Source organism: Lithobates pipiens, unplaced genomic scaffold (assembly GCF_037356315.1).
Source record: "Lithobates pipiens isolate NorthernLeopardFrog02 unplaced genomic scaffold, aLitPip1_a1.2 Scaffold_27, whole genome shotgun sequence".
In the NCBI taxonomy this organism is placed as follows: Eukaryota; Metazoa; Chordata; class Amphibia; order Anura; family Ranidae; genus Lithobates; species Lithobates pipiens.
The window spans coordinates 39,519,125-39,543,946 of record NW_027507788.1 but is presented as its reverse complement, the minus strand read 5'-3'; the positions used below and the strand labels follow the sequence as shown (position 1 = coordinate 39,543,946).

Below are 24,822 nucleotides of genomic sequence, written 5' to 3'. Positions count from 1 at the left end.
CATCTATTTCTGGATTTAAGCATTTAAAGGGATTGTTTATATACGAGTGCTATATGTCATGGAAATTTGAACTTTATAATTGACTGATACAGTCTATTTTTCTATGTATGGATAGTCAATTGGATCTTTTGACAGAAATTAAAATGTTAATCTTTTTTTAATACATGTAGACAATTTGTCACAAGATTATTTAAAAAACATACAACATGAATATATAAAAGCATAACTTTATTACAGGGGGGGGGGGGGAACACATGTAAAAAACATTTCTGCTACACTTAGAGCTCATACCAAAGTTTAACATGTAGTGGTTGATTGTTGATGGATCTTTTCTAAGACCTTTCAGTGGTTAAATCTTCTGGTCACCATCTTGTACCTGAGGCTCATCTTTAAAAAGATTAATTATGTATGGGCAGAAGAAACTATTGACACTCAAGGGACTTGATGTACATCACCAATATATCACAATGTCTATATGAATAAAAACATGTATACACTTTATTGGTACGAAAGATACATAGAGTTCGTAACTGATATTGTATAGTCACAATGTATTACAATTCATCACATTATATCCTTGTTTATACAGAGGTCAAATCACATATGAGATTTGATTGAGCGCAACATTACTTCCACTGAATTGGCTGTAGAATGATTTTCACACAGATCCTTCAGAAATATAAATAATTCATCAGGAGCAGACACTTATTGAATCCACATCTATAAAAATAATAATGCAATGTAAATAATGTGTTTATAGAAGTATGTATACACATTTAATACGAGGGGGTGCTGAGAAGTATGGAGCCTTACCCAGAAAAAATTGAGCTACGAAGCCGTAAATTGCAGGGTGTACTGGCCAATTTGTTCCTTCATATGCAACAGTTAAACATTGGGTTGTGAATTTTAAAACTGGCCATTTCGGTGTTGAAAGTGAGGAACCCAGTGGAAGGCCTGTATCTGTGCCTGGAAATGTGAAAGCCATCCATGACATGATCATAGAGTACCGCCAAATATCAGCCAAAAGTACTGCTATATAACTGGGAATATCACATGAGAGAGTTGGTGCCATTATCCACAATGACTTGGAAATGAGAAGTGGATCCCAAATGTTTAACTTTTGTAGGCACAGAGACAGAAACAGGCCTTCCACTGGGTTTCTCACTTTCAACACTGAAATGGCCAGTTTGATAACCCAACGTTTAACTGTTGCATATGAAGAGCCACTGTCACCTAAAGTTTGTGACATTTCATCATGGATCTGCTTCGCACCTTTCCCTTGGAGAAACAGGATTATGGTCCTACGCTCTTTCACACTCAATTTTTATGGAGGTGCTGCCATGTTCACTTTGTGCATGAAAAAGAAAAATAAGTTAAAATCAGTTGATTTGTGCACCATTGAATCTAGACAAATTGACCAGTACACCCTGCAATTTACAGCTTCCTAGCTAAATTATTTCTGGGTAAGGCTCAATACTTATCAGCACCCCCTCGTATATATTCATAATGTGGGTCAACCGCAGAAGCACAATAAAAGGTATCACTTACAATCAACAAAATATAAATGTATAATCATATGGAAGTTGTAATATACATCTTGAAAAGTCCCATGGGTGTCAATGGCATCACGCATACAGTATATACACACAAACACACACACACGCACTTATATATATAAATAAATACACTGTATATAGAAATGGTGGTACACCCTATGTACCAAATCACAATTTGACATTTCATTATGTGAGAACTCAAACGCAAGATTTAGATGCATTTTTCTGCACACCACCTCACACGCAAATTTTGAACAGGGCATACACAACAATGTGTGGTGGTTTGCAGAAAAACACAACCAAATGGACATGGTGTGAAAAAGGCCTTAAAGAGACACTAAATACTTGTTTAAAAAAAAAAGATACAAGTATGTACCCATAAAGTGGTTGTAAACATCTGACATGAAATATGAACAAAAGCATATTCCTCTATAGTGTGTACTCGTCTCAATCCAGAGCACCAAGTGTCATTTAAGTCTGCTTCCTTGTTTCTCTGCTATCTGTGAGTCACTTCTGACAAGTTTTCCTGACGTCAAGAGAGAAAAAGTGACAGGGGAGGGAGCTCCAGCACACAGTCTGTGATTGACAGCCATAGATCTGTTCCTGTGTGAAGGGGAGTATGCTCTTTCCCTTCAACCAGCTCTAAGCCCTTGTACACACGGTCGGACATTCCGACGGAAAATGTCCAATCGGACCGTGTTGTCGGATAATCCGACCATGTGTGGGCTCAATCGGACTGTTTCGGTCGGAATATCCGACCGACAAAGCTTTAGAGCTGGGCTATAAAATTTTCCGACAACATGATCCAATTGGACTTTGTCCGATCGTTTGTAGAGAATTCTGATCGGGCAAAGTGCCACGCATGCTCAGATCAAATTCCTAGACCAAAGCTATTGGCTACTAGCCTGAATGTAGTCCCGTCATAACTAAATTACGTCATCAGGTTACGAACGATCAGATTTTCCGACAACTTTGTCCGACCGTGTGTATGCAACACCAGTTTCGGATTTTGTTGTCGGAATGTCCGACCGTGTGTACAAGGGCTTAGAGCTCATCTCTAAGATTATTTTTTCCATCTCCGTGTATCACATGAGGCTATTTGCTTCACTGGGTATTTGTAAGAGTTTACAACCACATTAACTCAAAAAAGTAATTTCTAGAGCTCTAGTGCTCAGCCTCCTTCAAATCCCCAAATTCCTTTTTTTTCTGCTGTGGTCTGACTTCCTGTTATAGGAAGGCTATGTTTGTTCTACATGGTCCCAGTGTTTGTAGGAATATAGCCATCCTCCCTTACTCGCTTCTGAGAATGACAAGGAACTATGGAATATGTGGTTTGTATTGTGCACAGAGCAGTACACAAGCCCACACTTAACAAGTGTTGTTCATTCCAAACAAATGGAAATGAGGGGGGGAAAGAAGGGGTTCTGGAGCTCACAGAGCACATTACACAGAGGCAGAAAAACACAGTAAGAAACAATTTTATGAAAATTAGATTACAGGTTCATTGAGTAGTGAATGTGGATTATTTTTGGAAAATAAGGATATTATTTAGTGTCACTTTAAACCAGGAGAATAAAGCATGGAAGGCAAATTCAAACACAAGTAATATGACCTTAAGCACAGTGTGTACCATTATGAGGAATATAAAATTCCAGCAAAGTCAGACTTTTATATCTACAATATAGACATCATAACACTGTTTAGAAATTACAAAGTATACAAAAATATATGCAGAGAAACAAAGATATTTGGAGTTTGCATAGGATCACTGAGGGCAAAGTAGCAGGTTGGTTGGATAGATTGGCCATTTCACTGCTCTTACCTTCTATTCCTCTCTATTACCCCTTTCACATGTCATAGCCCCAGTGCATCAGGGTATGCTGCTGAGCATATGATTCTCTTCTTATCTGAACAGCCAATTACCACGCCTGAATGCTGTTAAGTGGCGGAACAAATCTTGTCGTAGGTCCCTTTCACACTGGGATGGTGCGGGCGTCGGCGGTAAAGTGCCGCTATTTTTAGCGGCGCTTTAACGTCGTTTTAGCAGCGGTATTCTGCCACCAGCGGGGCTGTTTTACCACTCACTAGTGGCTGAAAAAGGGTTAAAACCGCTCGCAGAGCAGCGCTTTGCCGGCGGTATAGCCGCGATGCCCCATTGATTTCAATGGGTAGGAGCGATTCAGGAGCGGTGAATACACCGCTCCTTCACCGCTCCAAAGATGCGGCTAGCAGGCCTTTTTTGTACTGTCCTGCCAGCACACCGCTCCAGTGTGAAAGCCCTCTGGCTTTCACACTGGAGTGAATGGAGCCGCTTTTTTCAGGCGCTATTTTTAGCTCTGTAGCGCCTGAAAAACGCCTCAGTGTGAAAGGGGCCTAAGCTCTGATTTTTAAAGGAGGCTCAACAGGGCCACAGGGGAGCTAATCAGGAGTACATGTTTGCATCGAAGAGGCCAAGCTATCCAGCAAACGATTTACTTGCCTCTAAGTAAGCAAATTACAGGTTTACTCTAAGGCTAGTCATACGTAGTATATCTTTTTAAATAATTCAATAAAACTCAATATATATTTGCATTTTTGGAACGATCATTGGAGAATCAATAGCTTTACACCCACAATACAATGCTGAATCATACCCGTCAATACAGAAATATGGGAGTTACTGTTGCCGGCTTGTTATCAACCTAAGTATGGTTATCCTCATCTTTGTTCCATTAGTTGGAGACTCAAAGAAAGTAAGCAGATCAGGACATCTGGTTTCATAGTTCTGTATAAACTGGATCTGTGACTCATGAGCAATATAGTAATAAGGCAAGGATGGGAAAACCAGTCCTAGAGTTGGTACAGTCAACAAAAAATTCTGAAGTTTTTACATCAGAGCAACAGGTCATGACAGCTCCCAACAAGGAAGCTACTATGGTCATGGGTTAATAACGTTTTACTAGCAAATATTCAGCCAATGTAAAATATTTTTTTTTTACATATGACACATACATACTTTATCTTATCACACAAACAGGCATGGTCCCGGACTTCAATCTCACAATAAGAAATAAGCAGAACATTTCCACTGGTTCAACTGGTGATCTTAGTTTCTGTCTTAAAGTTGCTGGTAACCCACATTCACATTCATAGAACACACTTATTAGATAGTCAAAACAGAACTGTAGTCATCTAATATCTTTGAGTAGGTAACTATTCCATTAATTTTACCATTAAATAAGCTCTAATGAGTTACAATAAAGTTGCGCACACATTTTCCTTCCTTGGAGGCTACTCCAAACTTACCGTGCATTATAATCAGCAACAAGGCACAGTATAATAGTTTTAGGCACCATTGTATAGTTAAAAGTTAATATTGGACTTCATGCATGGAAAGTTTCTGGCGAAATATGGGTCATATAGCTCAAAGCAACAGTTAGTGGTTAACACGTTGCCTATTTTGTTATATCCCTTCATTTCGCTGGAGGAAGAACTGGCTGTATTAATGTGTTTTTTTAGTAAACACTGAATGGACTACCAAAGCAACACAAGTGCAAATGCACAGCATGCAAGACCTTACTAAATGTAATTTGTACTGTCATGGGTACACATAGCTGAACTACTGCTTGCATTCATTTGTCATCAATTAGAACAAAGCAAAGAATCGCTCTAAACAATACAAATAAACATCCATGTATTGGACCCTTTGGATTGTATTTAGCCGATAACTGAGATTTTGTTTTGTATTTGACCACAGTACACATGCTAAAATGATCTCCATTTTATATATAGTTAAAAAAAAAAAAAAGTAAAAGTAAAAGCAATATGTTATATATAAATATACATGTTGTGTAGAAAAATACATATCTACAGCAATGTGCATAAACCTTTACAGTAGATACATGTAAAGCTTAGAAATACTATATTTGCATAAGTCTTATATCACAGTGCAACATTTCTATTTTCTGAGCAGAGAACTCAACCATGTTGGTGGTTGGGGCACTACTATCAGATTAATAACTGTTGAATTTAAAACCCTTCTAAACCTTCTTGTGACAACACATACACCTTAACAAGTAACCTTCTGAAAATAAAAATGGTTAAGGAGCATTCATCACTGTGTAAAATACCATCATGTTAAATAATCAAAGTCTTCTGTCAATGTTAATCTCTAGAACCAGCTTTGTGGAATAGTTCAAAATCTTTCAATATTTTCCACACAGCATTATAGCACTTATACAGATAGAAAAGTTGTGGCAAAGAGTGCTGGAAATCAGTACTAGAAAGAGATCAGCCACCCCTTAAAACATGAACACTCTTTTGTTATCATCCTGCTAAAACCAACTGCAACCATTGCTTCCTACAACTAATATGCCAAATATAATGATAAAAATTGTCTTTAAAGTGGTTGTAACCCCTTTTTGGTGACTTTTACCTATAGGTAAGCCTAGAATAAGTAAGTGGAAATAGCTCCGAAATGTGCGCCGTTTAGGAGATACTTCACTTGTAGTGTGCCGATGTTGTCATCGGGGCATGCACTGTGAAGAAACGGGCCACTGCACAGTTTCTTCCCCCAGTGTGTGCCGTGACGTCACGCGACTCCAGCCACAGAGCCAGAGTCCGTGGCCCCGGAAGGAAGAGGGGCGAAAATGGATGTGGCCTGCTCAGGGAACAGCATGGGCTTTGTTCGCAGCTAAGTGTCATATAATGGTCTAGTATGCGATGCATACTAGCCCATTATGCTTTTTAGTTGCAGGCCTTGCGGAGAGCAAAAGAGGAAGTAAAACCCATCAGGGTTTACTTCCTCTTTAAAGTGACCCTTCAGTCTCTTCAGTGACTTTACGTAATCTTCCTCCTCTTCCCAATTACATAATCGAACATTACAATTATTTTTATTCTCAAATATCTTTTCTTGTGGGACCCAGACCTGTACTTCCGGCTTTCTCACCTAGACGAGAATGACGTTTCCTCCCCTGCCTGAAGCCTACTGGGTTACTAATATCACGCATCCCAGGAGGCTTTGGGGCAATATCTACCATACTGGGCATGGACCACTGCATATCATCAGAAAGTCATCTGCAACAACCAGATGTATACAGCCGACTCCTGATGACATCATAAAAGAAGATGGTAGTATGTGGCAAAGGAGCAGTGGATTACAACAGAGAATGCTGAATTCATTGGGCATGTTAGTATATTTTTGAGGGTAACACAGTGGACAGAGTAAGAGAAAAAAAAAAATTACAGGGAGGAGTGAAGTTCCTCCTTACCACAAAATTCAATGAGAACACACAACTTCTTTACAGGGAGCTTTAGCAATCAGTCTAACATCAGGATCAGCTATTAGCAATAACTTTGGCACTTAAAGGAGTTGTAAAGGCTGAAAGTTTTTTTTTTTTTATCTTAATGCCTTCTATGCATTAAGATAAAAAACCTTCTGTGTGTATCAGCCTCCCCAGCACCCATCAATTACCTACCTGAGCTCCTTCTCTCTCCAGCAATGTCCATAATCCCCCCAGCCATCCAGTACATTCCTTCTAATTGGCTAAGATAGAGCAGTGGCGCTATTGGCTCCTGCGGCTGTCAAAGTCAATCAGCCAATCAGGGGAGAGAGGGGGTGGGGCCAGGTTGGAGCTCCGTGTCTGAATGGATACACAGAGCTCTGACTCAGCTTGAATGACAACCTGTAGCAAGCTGCTGCCTGAGGTGCACTCAAAAGGAGGAAGGGACTAGGAGCAGCAAAGAGGAACCTGAGAAGAGGGGGATCTGGGCTGCTATGTGCAAAACCAACTGCATAGAGGAGGCAAGTATAACATGTTTGTTATTTAAAAAAAAAAAAAAGCGAGCCTTTACAATCACTTTAGATGTAGGAAGTAATGATTGCAATTGGATATAGCGATTCTTATGCACAGACCAATAATCCTTTACAAGCGTCAGCTTTTTATACCTATTTCACTTTGCTATGTGGCGGCCATAAACACCAAGCACAACAGTTTGCTTAGTGACAGATTACCATGGCAGTCAGGGTTTCCTGGATATAACAGTTTCATGTCTTTAATGACCAAAGCTTTATTTTCAATCTTCTGACTCCATTTTGGTATTCCTTAATGGATTGGTGGATTGTGTTAACAGTAGCCAAAACTTCCTTATGGTTGATTCCTCTGATGACGCAACTCAAACTTGTTCTCTACTAGTACTGGTATACTCGGATTTGGTTATTTTCATCTAGACCGAGCTGTACAAGTCCTGCTCCTGTTGAAGATCTGGGTGAGCCTAGTGGCCTGTTCATTCAGTTAAGGAAAAGAAAGCAGGTAAACAATTGAAAACTACTCATCACAAACAAGTATACATGTAAATAGGACAAAACTGAGTTTAAAGTGGTCGTAAACCCTGTTACACCATTTTTACCTACAAGCAAGCCTATAACAAGGCTTACCCTGTAGGTACCTTGAATATCTTCTAAACAGTTCAGGAGATATTCAGTATATGAGCTGCTGCCGTCATCGGCGCATGCACAATGAAGAAACAGGTCGCTAGTGCCATTTCCTCATAAGTCGTGCCGTGCCCGGCAGCTCCCGTATGCACGCGTGGGAGTAACATCATTGCTGCTGTGGCCAGTCACAGCACTGGAGCCACGAACCCGGAAGTAACTCTGGCAGAAGATGCCTGTGCTGTACTCGGAAAGCAGATGCCTATCCATGGCATCATTCTAAGGTAAGTGGTTCAGTATGCGATGTATACTAGCTCATTATACCATTGTCTTGCAGGGTTTGTTTTTTGTTCCAAGGTTTACAACCTCTTTAAATATTCAAATTTTTTAAAAATATTACTTGCAATACTTAATACAGATCAACTTTAAAATAAATCAATGAACACCATTAGCTTTCACATAGTACATTTTTTAAGGTGGTTGTCACTTTGAGAAAAAAAAAAAAAAACTAACACCTGCAAGACAAAGGAATAATGAGCTAGTATGCATAGCATACTAGCTCATTATGTAATACTCACCTGAGATCGAAGCCCTCGCTGCGGTGCCATTACACTGCTCCAGTGGCCGACATCACTCCCGGGGGTTACTTCCGGGTATGATTGTCCAGCGCTGTGACTGGCCGGAGCCATGATGACATCACTCCAGCGAATGCGCGAGGTAACGGCACACTCACTGTAGCAACGCAGCATGACGTCAGCACATGCAAATACAGGGGGGATATCTTGGAGATATACTGGGTAGCTACAGATGAGCCTTATTATAGGCTTACCTGTAGCACAAAGTGGTCTGTAAGGGTTTACAACCACTTTAAATGTTACCACCAATAGCAACCAACACAGGTTTTCTAACCTTGACTTTTACTAAACACACTAAAATATACAGTATTTTCTTGAGAATATATTTGTATTCTACATTATTTGCACTCACAACAGTTCCAAAATCAGTATTTTACAAATACTCCTGCTTCTAAGAGCGGTCTCCTTGTGGGCATAGATCTAGAATCCTTATACACCTCCACACCCAATGCAAACATTTTGGAGACCATCATGATTTTATGGCATCTACCACTTGGAACTGCTAAGGCACAGTGTAGATGGGAATGAACGGGTTTTTAAAACTCTACCAATAAACTGATTTTGTAAAGCTTTCTATAAGTTTGTATGGTGTACCTTTAAAGATAATACGGTTAACTTTGCCTTCTCGTTACAAATATCCAGTATCTGGGGAGAGTCTAAGTGGTCAGCCCACTCTGCATTACAGGGGCATGAGTGATGTGAATCCGACATGGCTTATAGGAGCATGCAGGTTTATGCTACATTCTTGTAAAGAAAAAAAATTTGGAGACATTTCATATCCATAAGTAGCATTTACAGATGGACAGTAAGAGAAGAGCAAACTTCACCTTTACCTAATCTATTCAAAATTCAATCTAGATTGCTGCAAATACCATATACCTTAAAATGGTTGTAAAGTCCCAAGGTTTTTTTTTTTTATCTTCATGCAATCTATGCATGAAAGTAAAAAACATTCTGTGTGCAGCAGCTTCTCCAGCTCCCCCTAATACTTACCCGAGCCAGCAATGTGCACAAGAGCAGCGGCTCTCTGGGTCTCTGCCTCCTTATTGGCTGAGACAGCAGTGGGAGCCATTGGCTCCTCATTGGCTGAGACAGCAGTGGGAGCCATTGTTACAGTCAATCACAGCCAGTGAGCTAATGAGGAGATAGTGGGGGTGGGGCCAAACTGTGCTATGCATCTGAATGGACAAACAGAGCAGCGGCTCAGAAGTGAGCCTGCTTGGGTGGTCCCATAGCAAGCTGCTTGCTACAAGGGCACTCAGCAGGAGGGAGGGGCCGGGAGCACTGGTGGGGGACCCGAGAAGAGGAGGATCAGGGCTGCGCTGTGCAAATTCACTGCACAGAGCAGGTATATATGACATGTTTGTGATTTTAAAAAAAAATCAGCTTTTAATATCATGTTAAATTACCTTCAGTTGCTCATGAGCAAAAAAGGATACACTTTGGGGTCATGCTTGAAGTTTTGCAGCCATTTCTTGTTATTGTCAATCATTGCCTGGATGTTGTGTTTATCTGTGTACTTGGAGTGGAGTGATGCACTCTGCATCTCTCTAAGCTGTTCCCTGTTAGAGAAGAGGATTGAGTAATTAGGCAAAACACATAATATTGTAGATTTGGACTCCCTCATGCACAATGGATGTTTTTTACAGCTGCTTTTTAGGGGCGTCAGGCATTTTTTCCCTGCCTCTAAACCCCTCTACATGATGGCCCATGTGTGCACACATAGACTTTTAGCAGTATCTAGTGGCAGGGGCTTTTAGAGGCAGAAAAAACCTGCCACCAGTGGGTCCAGGAGCAGCGTTTTGGCAGAAAAAAAAAATGCTTGTCACTTGAAAATTACATCTGGATAAAACCAAAAAAAAAAAAAACTGTGTCCGTATTCATTTCAGGCTGAAAAAAAAATATTATTTTAAAAAGGTGGGTGATTTTCTTTTCTATACCCACTGTACCTGTAAATTCTGCATCTTGGAGTACAGTACAGGACACAGACTGGATATTTACGGACCCTGCATTATAGGCTGTTACCTTCAGGTGATTGGATACTGGCAAAACTTTTGCACACACACACCTCTTGGGTGTACCTCTAAAATCATACCGCATGGGACAATGCAGAGTAAAATACGCACAAGAACAGAGGGTAAAGTGTTCTGTACTGTACTCTAGATATTTACAGGTCTAAATTCTATGTACCTTAAAGTGGTAGTAAATTGCATAGGCTTCAGCATTCCCCAATGGCCACAATGCACAGACGCATGGCGATTGCATGCTTATACAGTGTACATCAAGCACTTATTGTATAAAGGACATGTGAAATCTTCTCAAAGAGGGAAGATTTTCAAAGTAGCCTCACACAGCATCAGGAGAAACTGAATTAGATAATCCCCTTGGTTGGGCCCTTAGACTATCACAAACAAAACTTGGTCAGGAATGTATAGAAAAACAGTCCAGTGGTTAAAAAATATACATTCAAAAAAAAAAAAAAAAAAAAATATATATATATATATATATATATATATATATATATATATATATATATATATATATATATATATATATACACACACATGCAGAAAGTTCCTCATTTGTTATAGTTCAAACTAAAATTTCCACAACATCTTTAACCACTTCCCACCCGGCCAATGCATATATACGGCCGGGTGGGAGCCGTCTACTCCTGATAGGCCGTTCAGGAACGTCCTTCAGAAGTAGCGGGATCGCGCGCGCGCGTACCCGCGCAGCGGCGCCATACCGATGTGCTCGTGTCACCCGGACACGGCACATCTCAGATCGGCAGGAGGGCTCTGTGATTGGCCCTCCTGATCACATGACGGCCGTGTCCAATCACGGCCGTCATGTGATGTAAACAAACAGCCGGTTGCTAGGCAATCGGCTCTCCTCTCCTCACACGGAAGTCATCGCTGAGGAGAGCAGAACGCTGCAGCCGGCTGATGATCAGTGAGTATGAGCTGTTTTTTACAGCTTTTTACTCACTGATCATCAGTCTAGTGTCAACAAACAACACACCACACAGTACAAACACAGTCCCCACATATGTCCCCAAAACACACATGTCCCCAAAACATACATGTCCCCAAATAATAAAAACACATGCCCCAATAATAAAAACATGTCCCCCACATATGTCCCACTAAAATCACATGTCCCAATGATTATCTGCACACATATGTACGTGATCACCTGCACACATATGTACATGATCATTTGCGTACATATGTCCCTGATCACACAAACCAATTATTATACACTTAACGAATTTTTTTTTACCAAAAACATGTAGCAGAATACATTTTGGCTTAAATTTATGACAAAATTTGATTTTATTGGATTTCTTTTCAAATAGAAAAAAGAAAATATTGTTTTTTTTCCAAATTTCCGCTTTTTTTGCGCTTATATCGCAAAAAATAAAAAACAGAGTCTAAATAACACCAAAATAAAGCTCTATTTATGCGAACAAAATGATAACCATTTCATTTGGGTACAGTGTAGCATGACGCGCAATTGTTATTGAAAGCGCTAGAGAGATGAAAGCTGAAAATTGGGCTGGGAAGGAAGGGGGTGAAAGTGCCCTGTATTGTAGTGGTTAAGAATTAAATCATGCATGTGTGAAAAACGTGTTTGATCTTACTCACCCTGCAGAAACATATCCAAATGTATTTTCTGAGTTTGGAGACTGGTCACTAAGGAAAGTAGAACACCCTGAAAAATAGCATAACAATTAGAGAAATTACCAAAAGGGGAGCTTCTTTGTCATGCCACTGTGTAAAAAAAAAAAAAAAAAACGCTGAAATTTCTGGCAAGACTTTTTTAGTGAATGCTGTTATTGTACCATTATGCTAGTGTAATAGGCTACAGATTAGGGCTGAAACAACGAATCAAATTAATCGACAACTAATCGATTATGAAATTAATCGATTACTATTTTCATAATCGATTAATCGGCCAGTAATATAATGGGGTTAAAAAAAAAGAGCCCATTATAGTACAAAAATATCATCACTACTGTAAATATTACTTTCACTGTTCTACAGTTAAAAATGAACCCCTTCCAGTAGTTATTACCTGATTTTTTGTACTATAAAGGGATAATTTTAGTCTTTTTAACCCCATTATATTACTAAACGTCTTAGGTCTGGTTCACATCTATATGTTTACTGGTGCTTTTTGCAGAAACGCACTACAGTTCATTTACATGGTTTCCTATGGGACACGCTCCTATCTGTGCTTTTTTCAGCCGCTGCATATTTGGAAAGGGTCAGGGACTTTTAACGCAAAACTGTGCTTTTTTGGTTCAATATACTTCAATGGAGAAGCTGCAGAAAAGAATGTAATGCGTTTTTGCAGCAATTTGTGTTTTTTTAATCTGCCCAAAAAAATGCAAAAAACGCAAATTGCAGTAAAATCACGTGCGCAAAAATTTAAAACGTACAGAAAAAAAGCACGGCAGAAACAGATCAAAAGCAAAAACTGCATAGGTGTGTACCGAGCCTTATGCTGGTCTCACGGATCAATTTTCAGATGAGAATATTCAGATGAAAAATCTTTGTCCATTCGCTGAATGAAAGAATTTTGTTTGAAATTTTCACTTCATTTCTGAACAAAAAACACATACACTGTCTGAAAATTCCTTTGACCAAGAAGTTTTCTATTATTTCCAAATTTTCTCGTCACTGTTGTTGAAAATAAACATCAATTTGACCCACTTTTTTTTTTAAAGGTTATTAACTGATTAATCGAAAAAATAATCGGCCAACTAATCGATTATGAAAATAATCGTTAGTTGCAGCCCTACTACAGATATTCTATAGAATCTCAAGTCACAGTGGCAGCACTACAGGATTACAGAATGAAGCAGGTATCTATGACACAATAAAAATCATTATACCATGCAAATTGCATTACTTTGTGAAATAATGTATATTTGTTTGTTTTTTTACTTTTTTTTAAAGCACTTGTCTTGGCAAAGTGGAAACTATTATTATACAGATAAAATGCAAGATAATAAACCGGTAACTTTGAAGAAAAGATGCTAAAGCTGCAGCCTTTTCAGATATAATGATGTGGTTTGATAATGATCCAGTGCTCACAAGACAAGGATGTATTAGTACGGAAAAGCACAAAGATCATTACTGCAGTCTAACTGGTAATAGTTCACTTTTTACCCATATATTGACTGTACTTAATGTCTGAGTGCCAAGATCCGGTTGCTATACACAACTGAACATGATGGCTTTTTGCACTACCTATCAACCACAGCTGTTCCTGCAGGTCTAAATGTAATTTAAATCAAGTAAAGTAACATCATAAGTCAATCAGTTAACTTTAAAAAAGAAAAATGAATTTGAATGATTATACTTCACTGGATTTGGTGAAACAAAGTTCTTCATTATATACACAACTCCCTTATAGTAGTTACCAGGATATGCCTTTCAAATTAACTTGAAAATTGGACACTAATGTGTACTTAAATACTATCATGAGGGAGACCATCTTTTGTATAGCTTGTTAGAATGTGAACTTCTACAACAGAGATATGCAATTAGTGGCCCTCCAGCTGTTGCAAAACTACAAGTCCCATCATGCCTCTGCCTCTGGGTGTCATGCTTATAGCTGTCAGAGTCTTGCTATGCCTCATGGGACTTGTAGTTCTGCAACAGCTGGAGGTCCGCTAATTGCATATCCCTGTTCTACAACATCCCTCAAAGATAATAATCTCTCACACTGAACCCATAGAATATTGCATTTAATTAAATGCCATATTCATTATCCCCTTTGAAAATTATATTTCTTAATATGCAAAATAAACTTTTTATAGCTGGTTTGATCACTGCAGGGAAAATCACTCTTTGTTGCAGGGAGACAACTCCAGCATTCATTATATTTGTGGTATAAGAAAAAAATTTCATATTCAACTATAATTTTTATAGGAGTTTACATATTGTTTAATTTTCCAAAAAAGCATATGACCTTTAAAAAATAAAGGGCACATGTAAGACATAATACAATGTATTGGCTCACCTGGAAAATACTTCTGCCACTTCTCCATCATAAGAGCATTTACTGACTGAGTGGCAGATGAGGAGGCTGAAACACTAGAGGGGACCGGAGCCTTCCAGGCCCATGGAGAAGCTGGGTGGAGGCCCATTTGCCGGTCCATTTTAGACATTGATATATAAGCAGATAGAGGGATGCTTGGAGTTGAAGAAAGCTTGTTCTCAGAATAAAGCCCTGACCTAGATTCAGACATGACTGGATTCAGTGATGACAAAACACCATTAAGCTCAGCTGTGATATGATACAATGACTGAGTAAGATGCTTCACTTTCATTGGAAGAGAGTCCTGAGATCCGAACATCTCACCTGCAGAGAATAGAGAAGGATAGAAAAGAAGACAAACAAAAAAAAATTAATGAGCAATTACGTTTATAGCAACTTTAAGAGAAGCTAAGGAACACAATATCACAATACATACAGTGTGTAAACTGGATCAGTACATGTATGACATCTGTTCATCCTCAAACCTATACTGAAACGTTAATGAAAAACCGCCCTTTATTTCGAATATATAAAATGTTTATACTATGCAATTTTGGAATTGCTAAAGTTATGATTAGAAACAGTCTAATCTAGACATTCAGTAATTCTCATCTGCTTCACCAACATCAGTGTCTAAGTCTAAGTAGTACAAGGCTTTTGCAGGTAAATCAGTGTGTATTCAGGCTAGTGTTCTACTTTAACTCTTTACACAAGAATTTTGAAGGCAGCACCCTTGATTGATTAATTATTCTACCCACTTGCCCTTCCCTTACTTTGTACTTTCAGGCTGGGTTCACACTGGTACAACACGACAGTCGTACCACTTTGGATCCACTTTGCCCTGCAACTTGCGTCCGACTTCAATAAATGAACTTCAATGAACGGTGATCTGACCTCGATCCCCAACAATACCAGGCACTGTGTCTGGTATAAAGCTTTAGGGGGAACTCCATGGTAAATAAAAAAAAAAAAAGCGGCATGGGTTCCCCCTCAAAGAGTACACCAGGCTCCCCATAATCCATACCAGACCCTTTTTGTCCCCTCTCCGGCTCTTCTGCCTCCCCTCTCCGGCTCTTCTGCCTCCTCCACTGACGTCTTTTGCCTCTGCCGGTTCTTCTCCCCTCTCATGGTCTTCTCCACTGATGTCTTGTAGCCCAGTCCGGTTCTTCTCCCTCTGTCCGCTGTCTTCTCTGCTGTCCAGGTCTTCTCCGCTATCTTCTCGCTCTTTTTCTAGGTCTTCTCCATTGCCTTTTTTCCATCTGTTTTTTTTTTGATGTTGACCCAATGCTCTTTCCCGCTCTAATGCCGGGTGCACGGTGTGCCACTACTTATATTGGCATGGGGTGGGTCCGGGTGATGTCATTTGGAGGCCCTTCTCCTTATAATGTCATCAACCGGGGCATGATGGGCAGTGACGTCATAAGGGGCGGGCCTCCGGTGACCCCGCCCCATGCCTATATAAGTAGTGGCACTCCGCGTACCCAGCATTAGAGCGGGAGAGAGCGTTGAGTCATAATCAGAAGAAGAGCAAAGGGAGAAGGCAGCGGACAAGACCCAGCAAAAGAGCGAGATGATAGCGGAGAAGACCTGGACAGTGCACAGAGGGAGAAGAACTGGAGAGGGCTAGAAGACATCATCGATGAAGACCCGGAGAGGGGAGAAGAAATCAGAAGAGATCCTGAAGCTGCCTTAATAAATTACTTTAAAAACCTGTGTAATGTGTTTAATTTTTGACTTTTTTTTTGGTGAATGGGTAGGTCACCACCCCCTTTCTTGACCTGCCAGGCTGTGTGCTCAGATTAAGGATCTGGTATATATCATTGTGTTTCCTGTATTAGGTTGTCAGAACTATTGAGGTTAAAAGAATATAGAAGGCCTATTAATATCATATTATTGTTACCCATCATTTTTGTGAACATATGAGAAGCCATTTTAAATATTTTTTTTTCTTCTCTCTCTAAATTTGAATCTGAGTACATGATTTTTCAAGAATGCCTCACAAGGAGACTGTAAGACTTATCTGTATTTTTATCCCAGATCGTAAATTAGGGGTTTGGATACTTAGTAAAATAAACAAGATAAGGGAACCATGAGCTCACAGACCTAAATTTTTGTTTCCAGGATTGAGCAACAAGAGAGGGCTTTTTCACCAATGAAACATGTTGTATCATGTATTGCATAACAATCATATTAACAATAATCCTCAATACATATATACACGTTTGTTATATTGAAGTACTTATATACATAATAAAGCAAATAATTTTACATGTATTGATTTATGTATTTTTTGTGTATTTTAATTTAATTAAAAGTCCGCTCCCTGCTGACACCACAGGAATCAGTCCTGGCACTGCGAACATCTCGACAATAAAGTCTGGACCTACCAGGTGCCTGGACCAACACCTGGCTTAGCCTCTCTCCAAGCCGCCGAGAGGCGCTCCCCACCCTCACCACAGCCCAGCACTCCAGTGAGTGAAGAGAGTCAGTCAGCAGCTCTCTGCACTGGGAGCTGTCAGAACCGAGCAATGAAGTTTGTGAGTATATTTATTGCTGTTTTTATCTTGTAATAAACTTTATTGAGATAATGCGCTAGGTCTGTGTGTCCTTCTATTTTATATTTTTCAGTCTGAGGACACCCAATGTCCTGAAAGGGCAGCAAGACCATCAGCGTTAAGAAGTCTATTTCACACGGTCTACCTCTGGGTTAAAGCGGGAGTAAACCCAGTTTCAAAAAACACTTACATTCCTGGCATTCCGGAAATGCTAACTTTCACATTGGTTGTGCTCTCAACCAAATTTTCAAACCATCCAATGGATGGTGTCATAAATGATCACATGTGCAGCATTATGGCAGTTAAAGAATTATTAGAGGCCAAGATGGCGGCTTCCTTGACTGAAAACGATAGAAGGGTTTACTTCCATTTTAACCATTGTGATTGCAGGAGAAAATTTGCTTATTACTCAGAGGGAGCAGCCAGACCCTGTCTCACAGCAATCTCCTGACTTTTCTGCCCTGATGCAAGCTATAACAAGCGTCCAAACTACTCTAACTTCTAAAGCAGATCATATACAGACTGATCCATAAGAAACTAGACCTCTTCCGTGAATGTATTACTGAGGTGGAGCAGAGGGTCTCAGCTACAGAATACCACAGCTGTGTGACCACGTGGCTCACCTCCATACTTTGAAGACCAAAGTTAAATCCTGTGAGAGAGAGCTGAGGGTGCAGAAAAGCGCAATCGGCCTCATAATCTTCATGTCACAGTCAGGGGTCAGGTTCAAAGATCAGTAGCTATAGCAGGAGAAAGGCTTCCACGGACCAGCACGATAAGTAAACAAGCAGGTCCCCCTGACAGCTGATGCAGGCTCACCTTTCACTTTTGTCTCCTCTTCCTTACATTGGCTCTCTCTTCTTTTTAGGATCCTGTAAACTGGGAATGTCTTGTTCAACTACTCAGTAACCCAGAAGCTATATGCACATTTCAGATTGTTTCTGTAACATAAAGGGGTTTCTCCTTGGCTGTAACTGTACTTCCCCTGTTTATTTACCTTTGTGCGATACACATGTTGATGTGTTACACCACACCGATATGAGGCTGAACTTCTCATGATGGTGCATTCAATGCTTTTATGTCTGCAATGTTTGCAAACTTCAATAAAACATTTTATACTTGTAAGATGTAATAATGGTTTATAAAAAGGATTTAAAAATGCATTGAAACTCACATCTGTGCTTGTCTATACTCATTAAACTGCTAGTATCATCAGAGTCACTGACGTCAAATGTCACAAGCTTTTTGTTTGTTCTGCCTTTCAGGACCTCCTCTTCAGAAACCTGCAGGGGGTTAAGAAGTGAAAGAGTTAGACTGCTCTAAAGACTTTCACTAAAAGTGAATATTGATATATTCTTATACAAATTCATATCACAGCTTTGTAGTGCTCACGTAAAGCGCGAATACAGCAGGACAATGGCCCTAAGCATCAAAGTAAATCCAACACAGACTGGATTTCGATAAAGAAAATGTGCCTTCTGGAATGGCCCAGTCAGAGTCCTAACCCTAGGATGTCATTCACACCAGATATCCTACAAATCTGTCTGAGCTAAAGCAGTTTTGTAAAGAGAACTTGTCAAAAAGCCCTCCTGAATGTTGTGCAGGTCTGATCCAGTTACCAAAAGTGCTTGCTTGAAGGCATTGCTGCCAAAAGAGGTTCACCCAGATATTAACGGTAGGGGTTCACTTTTTCCTCTAGCATTGTGAATGTTTAATGGGTGTATTGAATAAAGACATGAGAAATTAGAATTAATCTTAAGCACATTGTGTTTGTCTATTCTTGTGACTAAGACGAGGATCAGATCACATTCTATTACTGCAGAAATTTTTTTCCAATGGGTTCACATACTTTTTATTGCCAGTGTGTGTGTGTGTGTGTGTGTGTGTGTGTGTGTGTGTGTGTGTATGTATGTATGTGTATAAGGAGGCTTGCACATCATTTCTTTAATTTATAATAATCAAAAAAAAACAAAAAAAACCTGGCATTGTACTATAGTTCGGGAGCCCTCCAACTCCATTTGCACAAATGCAGCCACAAACCTGCAAGGAACCTCCACCATGCTTCTCTGTTGCCTGCAGACTTATTATTGTCTCCAGCCCTTCGGTGAACAAACTGCTTCCTGCTACAGCCAAATATTTAAAATTTTGAATTATCAGACCAGAGCACCTACTACCATTTTTCTGCACCCCAGTTCCTTTGTTTTCATGCATAGTTGGGTTGCTTAGCCTTGTTTTCACATGAGAGTTATGTATGGCTTTTCTGCCAGTTCCGTCCTGATGGCACTCCTGGATATCTTCTAATGTCGAAGGGAAGCAGTTTATCTGCTGCATTAAGCTTCCTTGGTCAGCCACTGCATCTACAGTCATAAACGTTGCCCGATTAATAGTGTCCTGACCTCAAGCCAACAGAACAGTTTTGGGATGAATTCGAGCGGAGATTGTGAGCTTGACCTCACAAATGCGCTTCCGAAAGAATGGTCAATGATTCCCATAGACAGATTTCTAGAACTTGTGGACAGCCTTCCCAGAAAAGGTTGAAGATATTATAGCTGCAAAGGGTGGGCCAACTCAATATTAAACCCTATGGACTAAGGCCACGTACACACGCGGGGACTGTTCGCTCAACTTTGTCCGCTGAACAGTGTTTCGGCGGACAGTCCGCTCGTGTGTGGGCTTTCAGCGGACAGTTTCAGCGGACAGTCTGCTGAACAAAGTTTTTCGGAAATTCCGAAAAACTATCCGCTGAAACTTTGTTTCAGCGAACAGTCCCCTCGTGTGTAGGCTTGTTCGTCAAACTAAGTTCCGCGCATGCTCAGAAAGGATTTACACGCCGAAGTTTGCATTGCAGTGTATAGGACATCGTTTTCTAGTCCCGTCGTACGTGCCGTTCACGTCATCGCGCACGGTTTCAGCGGACTGTTCGTTCGTCGTGTGTGGGCAAGTCCGTCCATGCTAATTTTGAGCGGACTGTCCGCTGAAACTGTTTGACGGACAAAGTTGAGCGAACAGTCCCCGCGTGTGTACGCGGCCTTAGACTGGGGTGCCATTAAAGTTCATGTGCGTGTAAAGGCAGGTATCCCAATACTTTTGGCAATATAGTGTATATTTAGAAGGAAGAGTTTAAAATGTTCGCAGAAGTTGGCAAAAAATAATAATTTCTCACTGCGGATAGATATTGTACCTCCTCTAGAAGAGAGTTCTCTAGTTCCTGCAGACACTGTTCCTTCTGCTGCAGCAGAACTTGCCCTTTTTCCATTGTGTCATGAATGTCTTTTAGATTGCGAGCTTCCTGTGGGAAAACAAAGCATGCATTAGTAACTATGCTTTTCTGTAAACATACCAACACATAAATAATGAACACTGTGCTACGGATTATTCCAAAGAGAATGCATAATGTCCATGAGTAATTAATGTTATGCATTTTAGAGTGCCCAGACTTGCAATGCAATGTAGTAACATGTTGTTACTATACATAAATACATTGAGAATGGACAAGGTGCTTTTTTTATAGGGATGTAACAGAACAATGTTATCAGTGTTAACATGCTGTTCTTTGTAATGATATAGCGTATTTATACCACGGAAATGAATAGACCAAAGACTCCACAATGGGCCTTCGTATTAACATAACAATGACAAACACGCAGCTTGATGTAATAATGTAGACTAATAAATAACATGCTGTTATTGTGGCTTACCTACTCCTCTTATTCCTTTAGCTGGCCTATTCCCTCTTTCTTACTGTGATGCCTGAAAACTGGCAACATTTGGGGGAAGAGGGAGAGGAGACCGGGCTCGCCTCCCATAACATAACAGAATGATTTTTAACAGCCTCTTGTCATTTGTGTGTGCTGTACGTGATATAAAAAAAATATCTAAACCAATAATGAGGGTTTCCTTATTTAAAAGCCAACTATATACAGTATATATGTATGGAGACATGCAAGAAGTTAAAACCATACTGCATTGAAAAACACTGATGTCCTTAGGGCCTCATGCACACTATGCACACTAGCTTTAGCTGTAGAATGCTGCGTTAAAAAGGCGAGTTTTTGGCCGTTTTGCCTTAACTTTTTTAGCGTTTGCATTTTTTAGCTTTTTTTTTAGCAAAACTATACTCCCAAAATGCAGAATAGCCATGTTTTTCAACATTTTTCAGAGTTAGAGCATTTTTACAGCTGAAAAAACTCCTCTTCAAACTCAATAGTTCTGGGGGTTTTCCAGCCAGAAAGCGCTCCTGCAAAAAAACACTGCTAATAGCCTATGTGAGCATGGAGGATAACATGCTGGGCAGTTTACTGGCTGTAGAAAAAAACGCCTGAAGCCAAAAAGAGCAGCTATAAAAATGTCCGTTATGCATGAGGACTAAGGATGAGGACTGTTCAGCCAAATATGACCTGCAGTTTAGATCCCTTTCACACTGGGGTGTTTTTCAGGCGCTTTAGCGTTAAACAAAAGTGCCTATAAAGCGCTTGAAAGAAGCCTTATCTGCAATCCCAATGTGAAAGCCCGAGTGCTTTCACACTGAGATACCTTTCACACTGGGAAGTTTTTCAGGCACTTTAGCTTTAAAAACAAAAAAGCGCCCGAAAGAAGCCGCAACTGCAATGCCAATGTAAAAGCCGAGTGCTTTCACACTGAGGCGCTGCGCTGGCAGGGCATCAAAAAAAATCCAGAAAGCAGCTTCTTTGCAGCGCTTTTGGAGCGGTGAATACACCTCTCCTAAAGCGCCCCTTCCCATTGAAATCAATGGGAAGCGCCTGAAAAACACCTGAAAAGCGCTTTTGGCAGCAGTGCTTTGTGGGCGCTTTTAACCCTTTATTTGGCCACTAGCAGGGGTTAAAAGTGCCCCAATAGTGCTCGAAAAACGCTTGTAAAGCGCTGCTAGTTTAAGCGGTGCTTTACGAGCGTTTTTCGGCCGCTGACATTGTGAAAGGGCTCTTAAAGCACTTGGGCTTTCACATTGGGATTGCAGACGAGGCTTCTTTCAAGCGCTTTACGGGCGCTTTTTTTTTACCGCTAAAGCGCCTGAAAAACGCCCCAGTGTGAAAGGGGTCTAAGTGACAGTGATAACTGCTCATTTTTCCAGGTAAAGTCTTTGTAGACATATTGCAATTACCCCAAAATGCAAAGTAAGCAACAAGCTGCTGAGATACAGGTTTAAACTTTGGGATCCTAGAAATTATTTAAGCTTGTAGTAAACAAGTTTATTTACTAAAACTAGAGAGGGCAAAATTAGTCACAATCCTGCAGAGAAACCAATCAGCTTCTAACCTCAGCTTGTTTAATTAAGCTGTAGCAATAAAAGCTGGAACCTGATTGGTTTCTCTGGAGAATTGCGACTAATTTTGCCCTCTCTACCTTTAGTAACTAAACCCCCAAATGTCCATGTCTCACCAAACTACCCTTATGAGGAGTGGATTTGTCATTAAAAAGGAAACTATACTGGTTTTGGGCCAATTGTATAGCTGTTTTAATATTTTTTTTTTTTATGTGGTATACACAGTACTGTGCAATAGTTTTAGTGTGAAAAAATGCTGTAAATTAAGAATGCTTTCAGGAATAAAAGTGTTAGGAAATTATTTTTCATCAATAAGCAAAATTGAAAGTAAATTTTAACAGAAGAGGAATCCAAATGAAATCCCTATTTGTCAATATTTGGTGTGACCACCATTTGCCTTCAAAAGAGTATACAATTTTTTAGGTACACTCACACACAGTTTTTGAAGCAACTCAGCCGGTAGGCTGTTCAAAACATCTTGGAGAACTAATCACAGATCTTCTGTGGATGTAGGTGCCTCAAATCTTTCTCTCTTTTCATGTAATTCCAGGCAGACTCCATGATGTTGAAATCTGGGCTCTGTGAGGGCCAAACCATCACTTCCAGGGCTCCTTGTTCTTTTTTACACTGAAGATAGTTCTTAATGATATGGCTGTATGTTTGGGGTCATTGTCATGCTGCAGAATACATTTGGGGCCAATCACACGCTTCCTGATGGTATGGCAAGATAGATAAGTATCTGCCTGTATTTCTCAGCATTGAGGGCACTGTTGATCCTGACCAAATCTCCAACTCCATTTGCAGAAATGCAGCCGCAAACATGCAAGGAACCTCCACCATGTTTTACTTTTGCCTGCAGACAATTATTATTGTACTGATCTCTAGCCCAACTGCTACCGCCAAATATTTCAAATTTTGACTCCTCATTCCAGAGCACCTGCTGCCATTTTTCAGCGCCCCAGTTCCTATGTTTTCATGCATAGTTGAGTCTCTAAAGCCCCATACATACTATCAGTTTTTATGCTGAGTTTTTCCTTCAGGTTTACCTAACCCATGTAGTGCAAGGGCCTGCCTGATTGCATACAGATTGAAACTCCTAAGGTTTGACCTCATATTATATGGTTTTGGTAAATCTGAAGGAAAAACTCAGCAGAAAAACTGATAGTGTGTATGGGGCTTTAGTCTTGTTTTCACATCAGAGGTATGGCTTTTTGGCCCCATTTTTCCATGAAGACCACTTCTGGCCAGACTTTTCTAGACAGTAGGTTGGTGTACCCGAGTCCCACTGGTTTCCATCAGTACTGTTCTAATGGCACTGCTGGATATCTTCTGATGTCGAAGGGAAGTAGGAATGATGGGTCTTTCATCTGTTACATTAAGTTTCCTTGGCTGACCACTACATCGAAGGTCCTCAACATTGCCCGATTAATGGTGTCCTCAGTGCTGAGAAATACAGTTAGATAATTGTCCACCATGCCATACCAACAGGGAGGCCTGTGAATAACTCCGAATTTATTCTGTAGAAGGACAGCGACCCCAAACATACAGCCAATGTCATTAAGATCCATCTTCAGTGTAAAGAAGAACAAGGAGTCCTGGAAGTGATGGTTTGGCCCCCACAGAGCTCTGATCTCAACATTGAGTCTGTATGGGAGAACATGAAGAGATAGAAGAATTTGAGACAGCCTACATCCACAGAAGATATGTAGTTAGTTTTCCAAGATAATTGGAATGACCTACCTAGAAGAATTGAAGTTGGTTTGAAGCCAAAGGGTAGTCACACAACATATTGATTTGATTTAGATTTTTCTTCTGTTTGCTCACTTTGCATTTTTTAAATTGATAAAAACAAATAAAATATATATTTTTAAGAGCTTTCTTACTTTACACCATTTCTTCACACCTTGTCTGAGGCTGTATTCACACCTGAGCATTTCAAAGTACCGTATTTTTAACATGTTTACCCCCCCGATTTTGCAATAATTTTGTACAGGTCACCAATATAAAAAGCAGAAAAATGCCTGTAATCTGCCCCAAAGAAGCTCATATTCTTTTTTGAGCTTAAGGCGTTTTTCAGGTGTTTTGCTTCAGGTTATAAAATGCTCAGATGTGAACAGGTGCCATTGAAATGAATGGAATTTTACTTGTTGAGCGTTTGTCAGGTGTTTTTTCGGGGGTTTTATGAGCTGAAAACGCTCAGGTGTGAATATAGCCTAAAACTTTTGCACAGTAACATATATTTTTTTTTACTATACATAAACTTTGTTTTAAAAGTATACAATTAGTATATAACCAGCTAAAGAGGCAGCACATCAGTCAAAAGGTTTACATC

At 40.0% G+C, this 24,822-nt stretch overlaps 1 protein-coding gene across 2 annotated transcripts in view; it reads right to left on the bottom strand.

Annotated features, from left to right (window-relative positions):
* Positions 1–211: 211 nt before the first annotated feature.
* Positions 212–24,822, bottom strand: part of CEP164 (centrosomal protein 164) — a 128,805-nt gene continuing 104,194 nt past the window's right edge. For both annotated transcript variants that reach the window (XM_077456854.1, XM_077456855.1), the window contains 6 exons: positions 20,391–20,498; positions 18,384–18,492; positions 14,637–14,978; positions 12,251–12,317; positions 10,040–10,162; positions 212–7,816 (listed from right to left, as the gene is read on the bottom strand). In XM_077456854.1, coding sequence (XP_077312980.1) covers positions 7,726–7,816; positions 10,040–10,162; positions 12,251–12,317; positions 14,637–14,978; positions 18,384–18,492; positions 20,391–20,498 — 840 coding nt within the window. In that variant the 3' untranslated portion in view covers positions 212–7,725. The remainder of the gene's footprint in view (positions 7,817–10,039; positions 10,163–12,250; positions 12,318–14,636; positions 14,979–18,383; positions 18,493–20,390; positions 20,499–24,822) is intronic.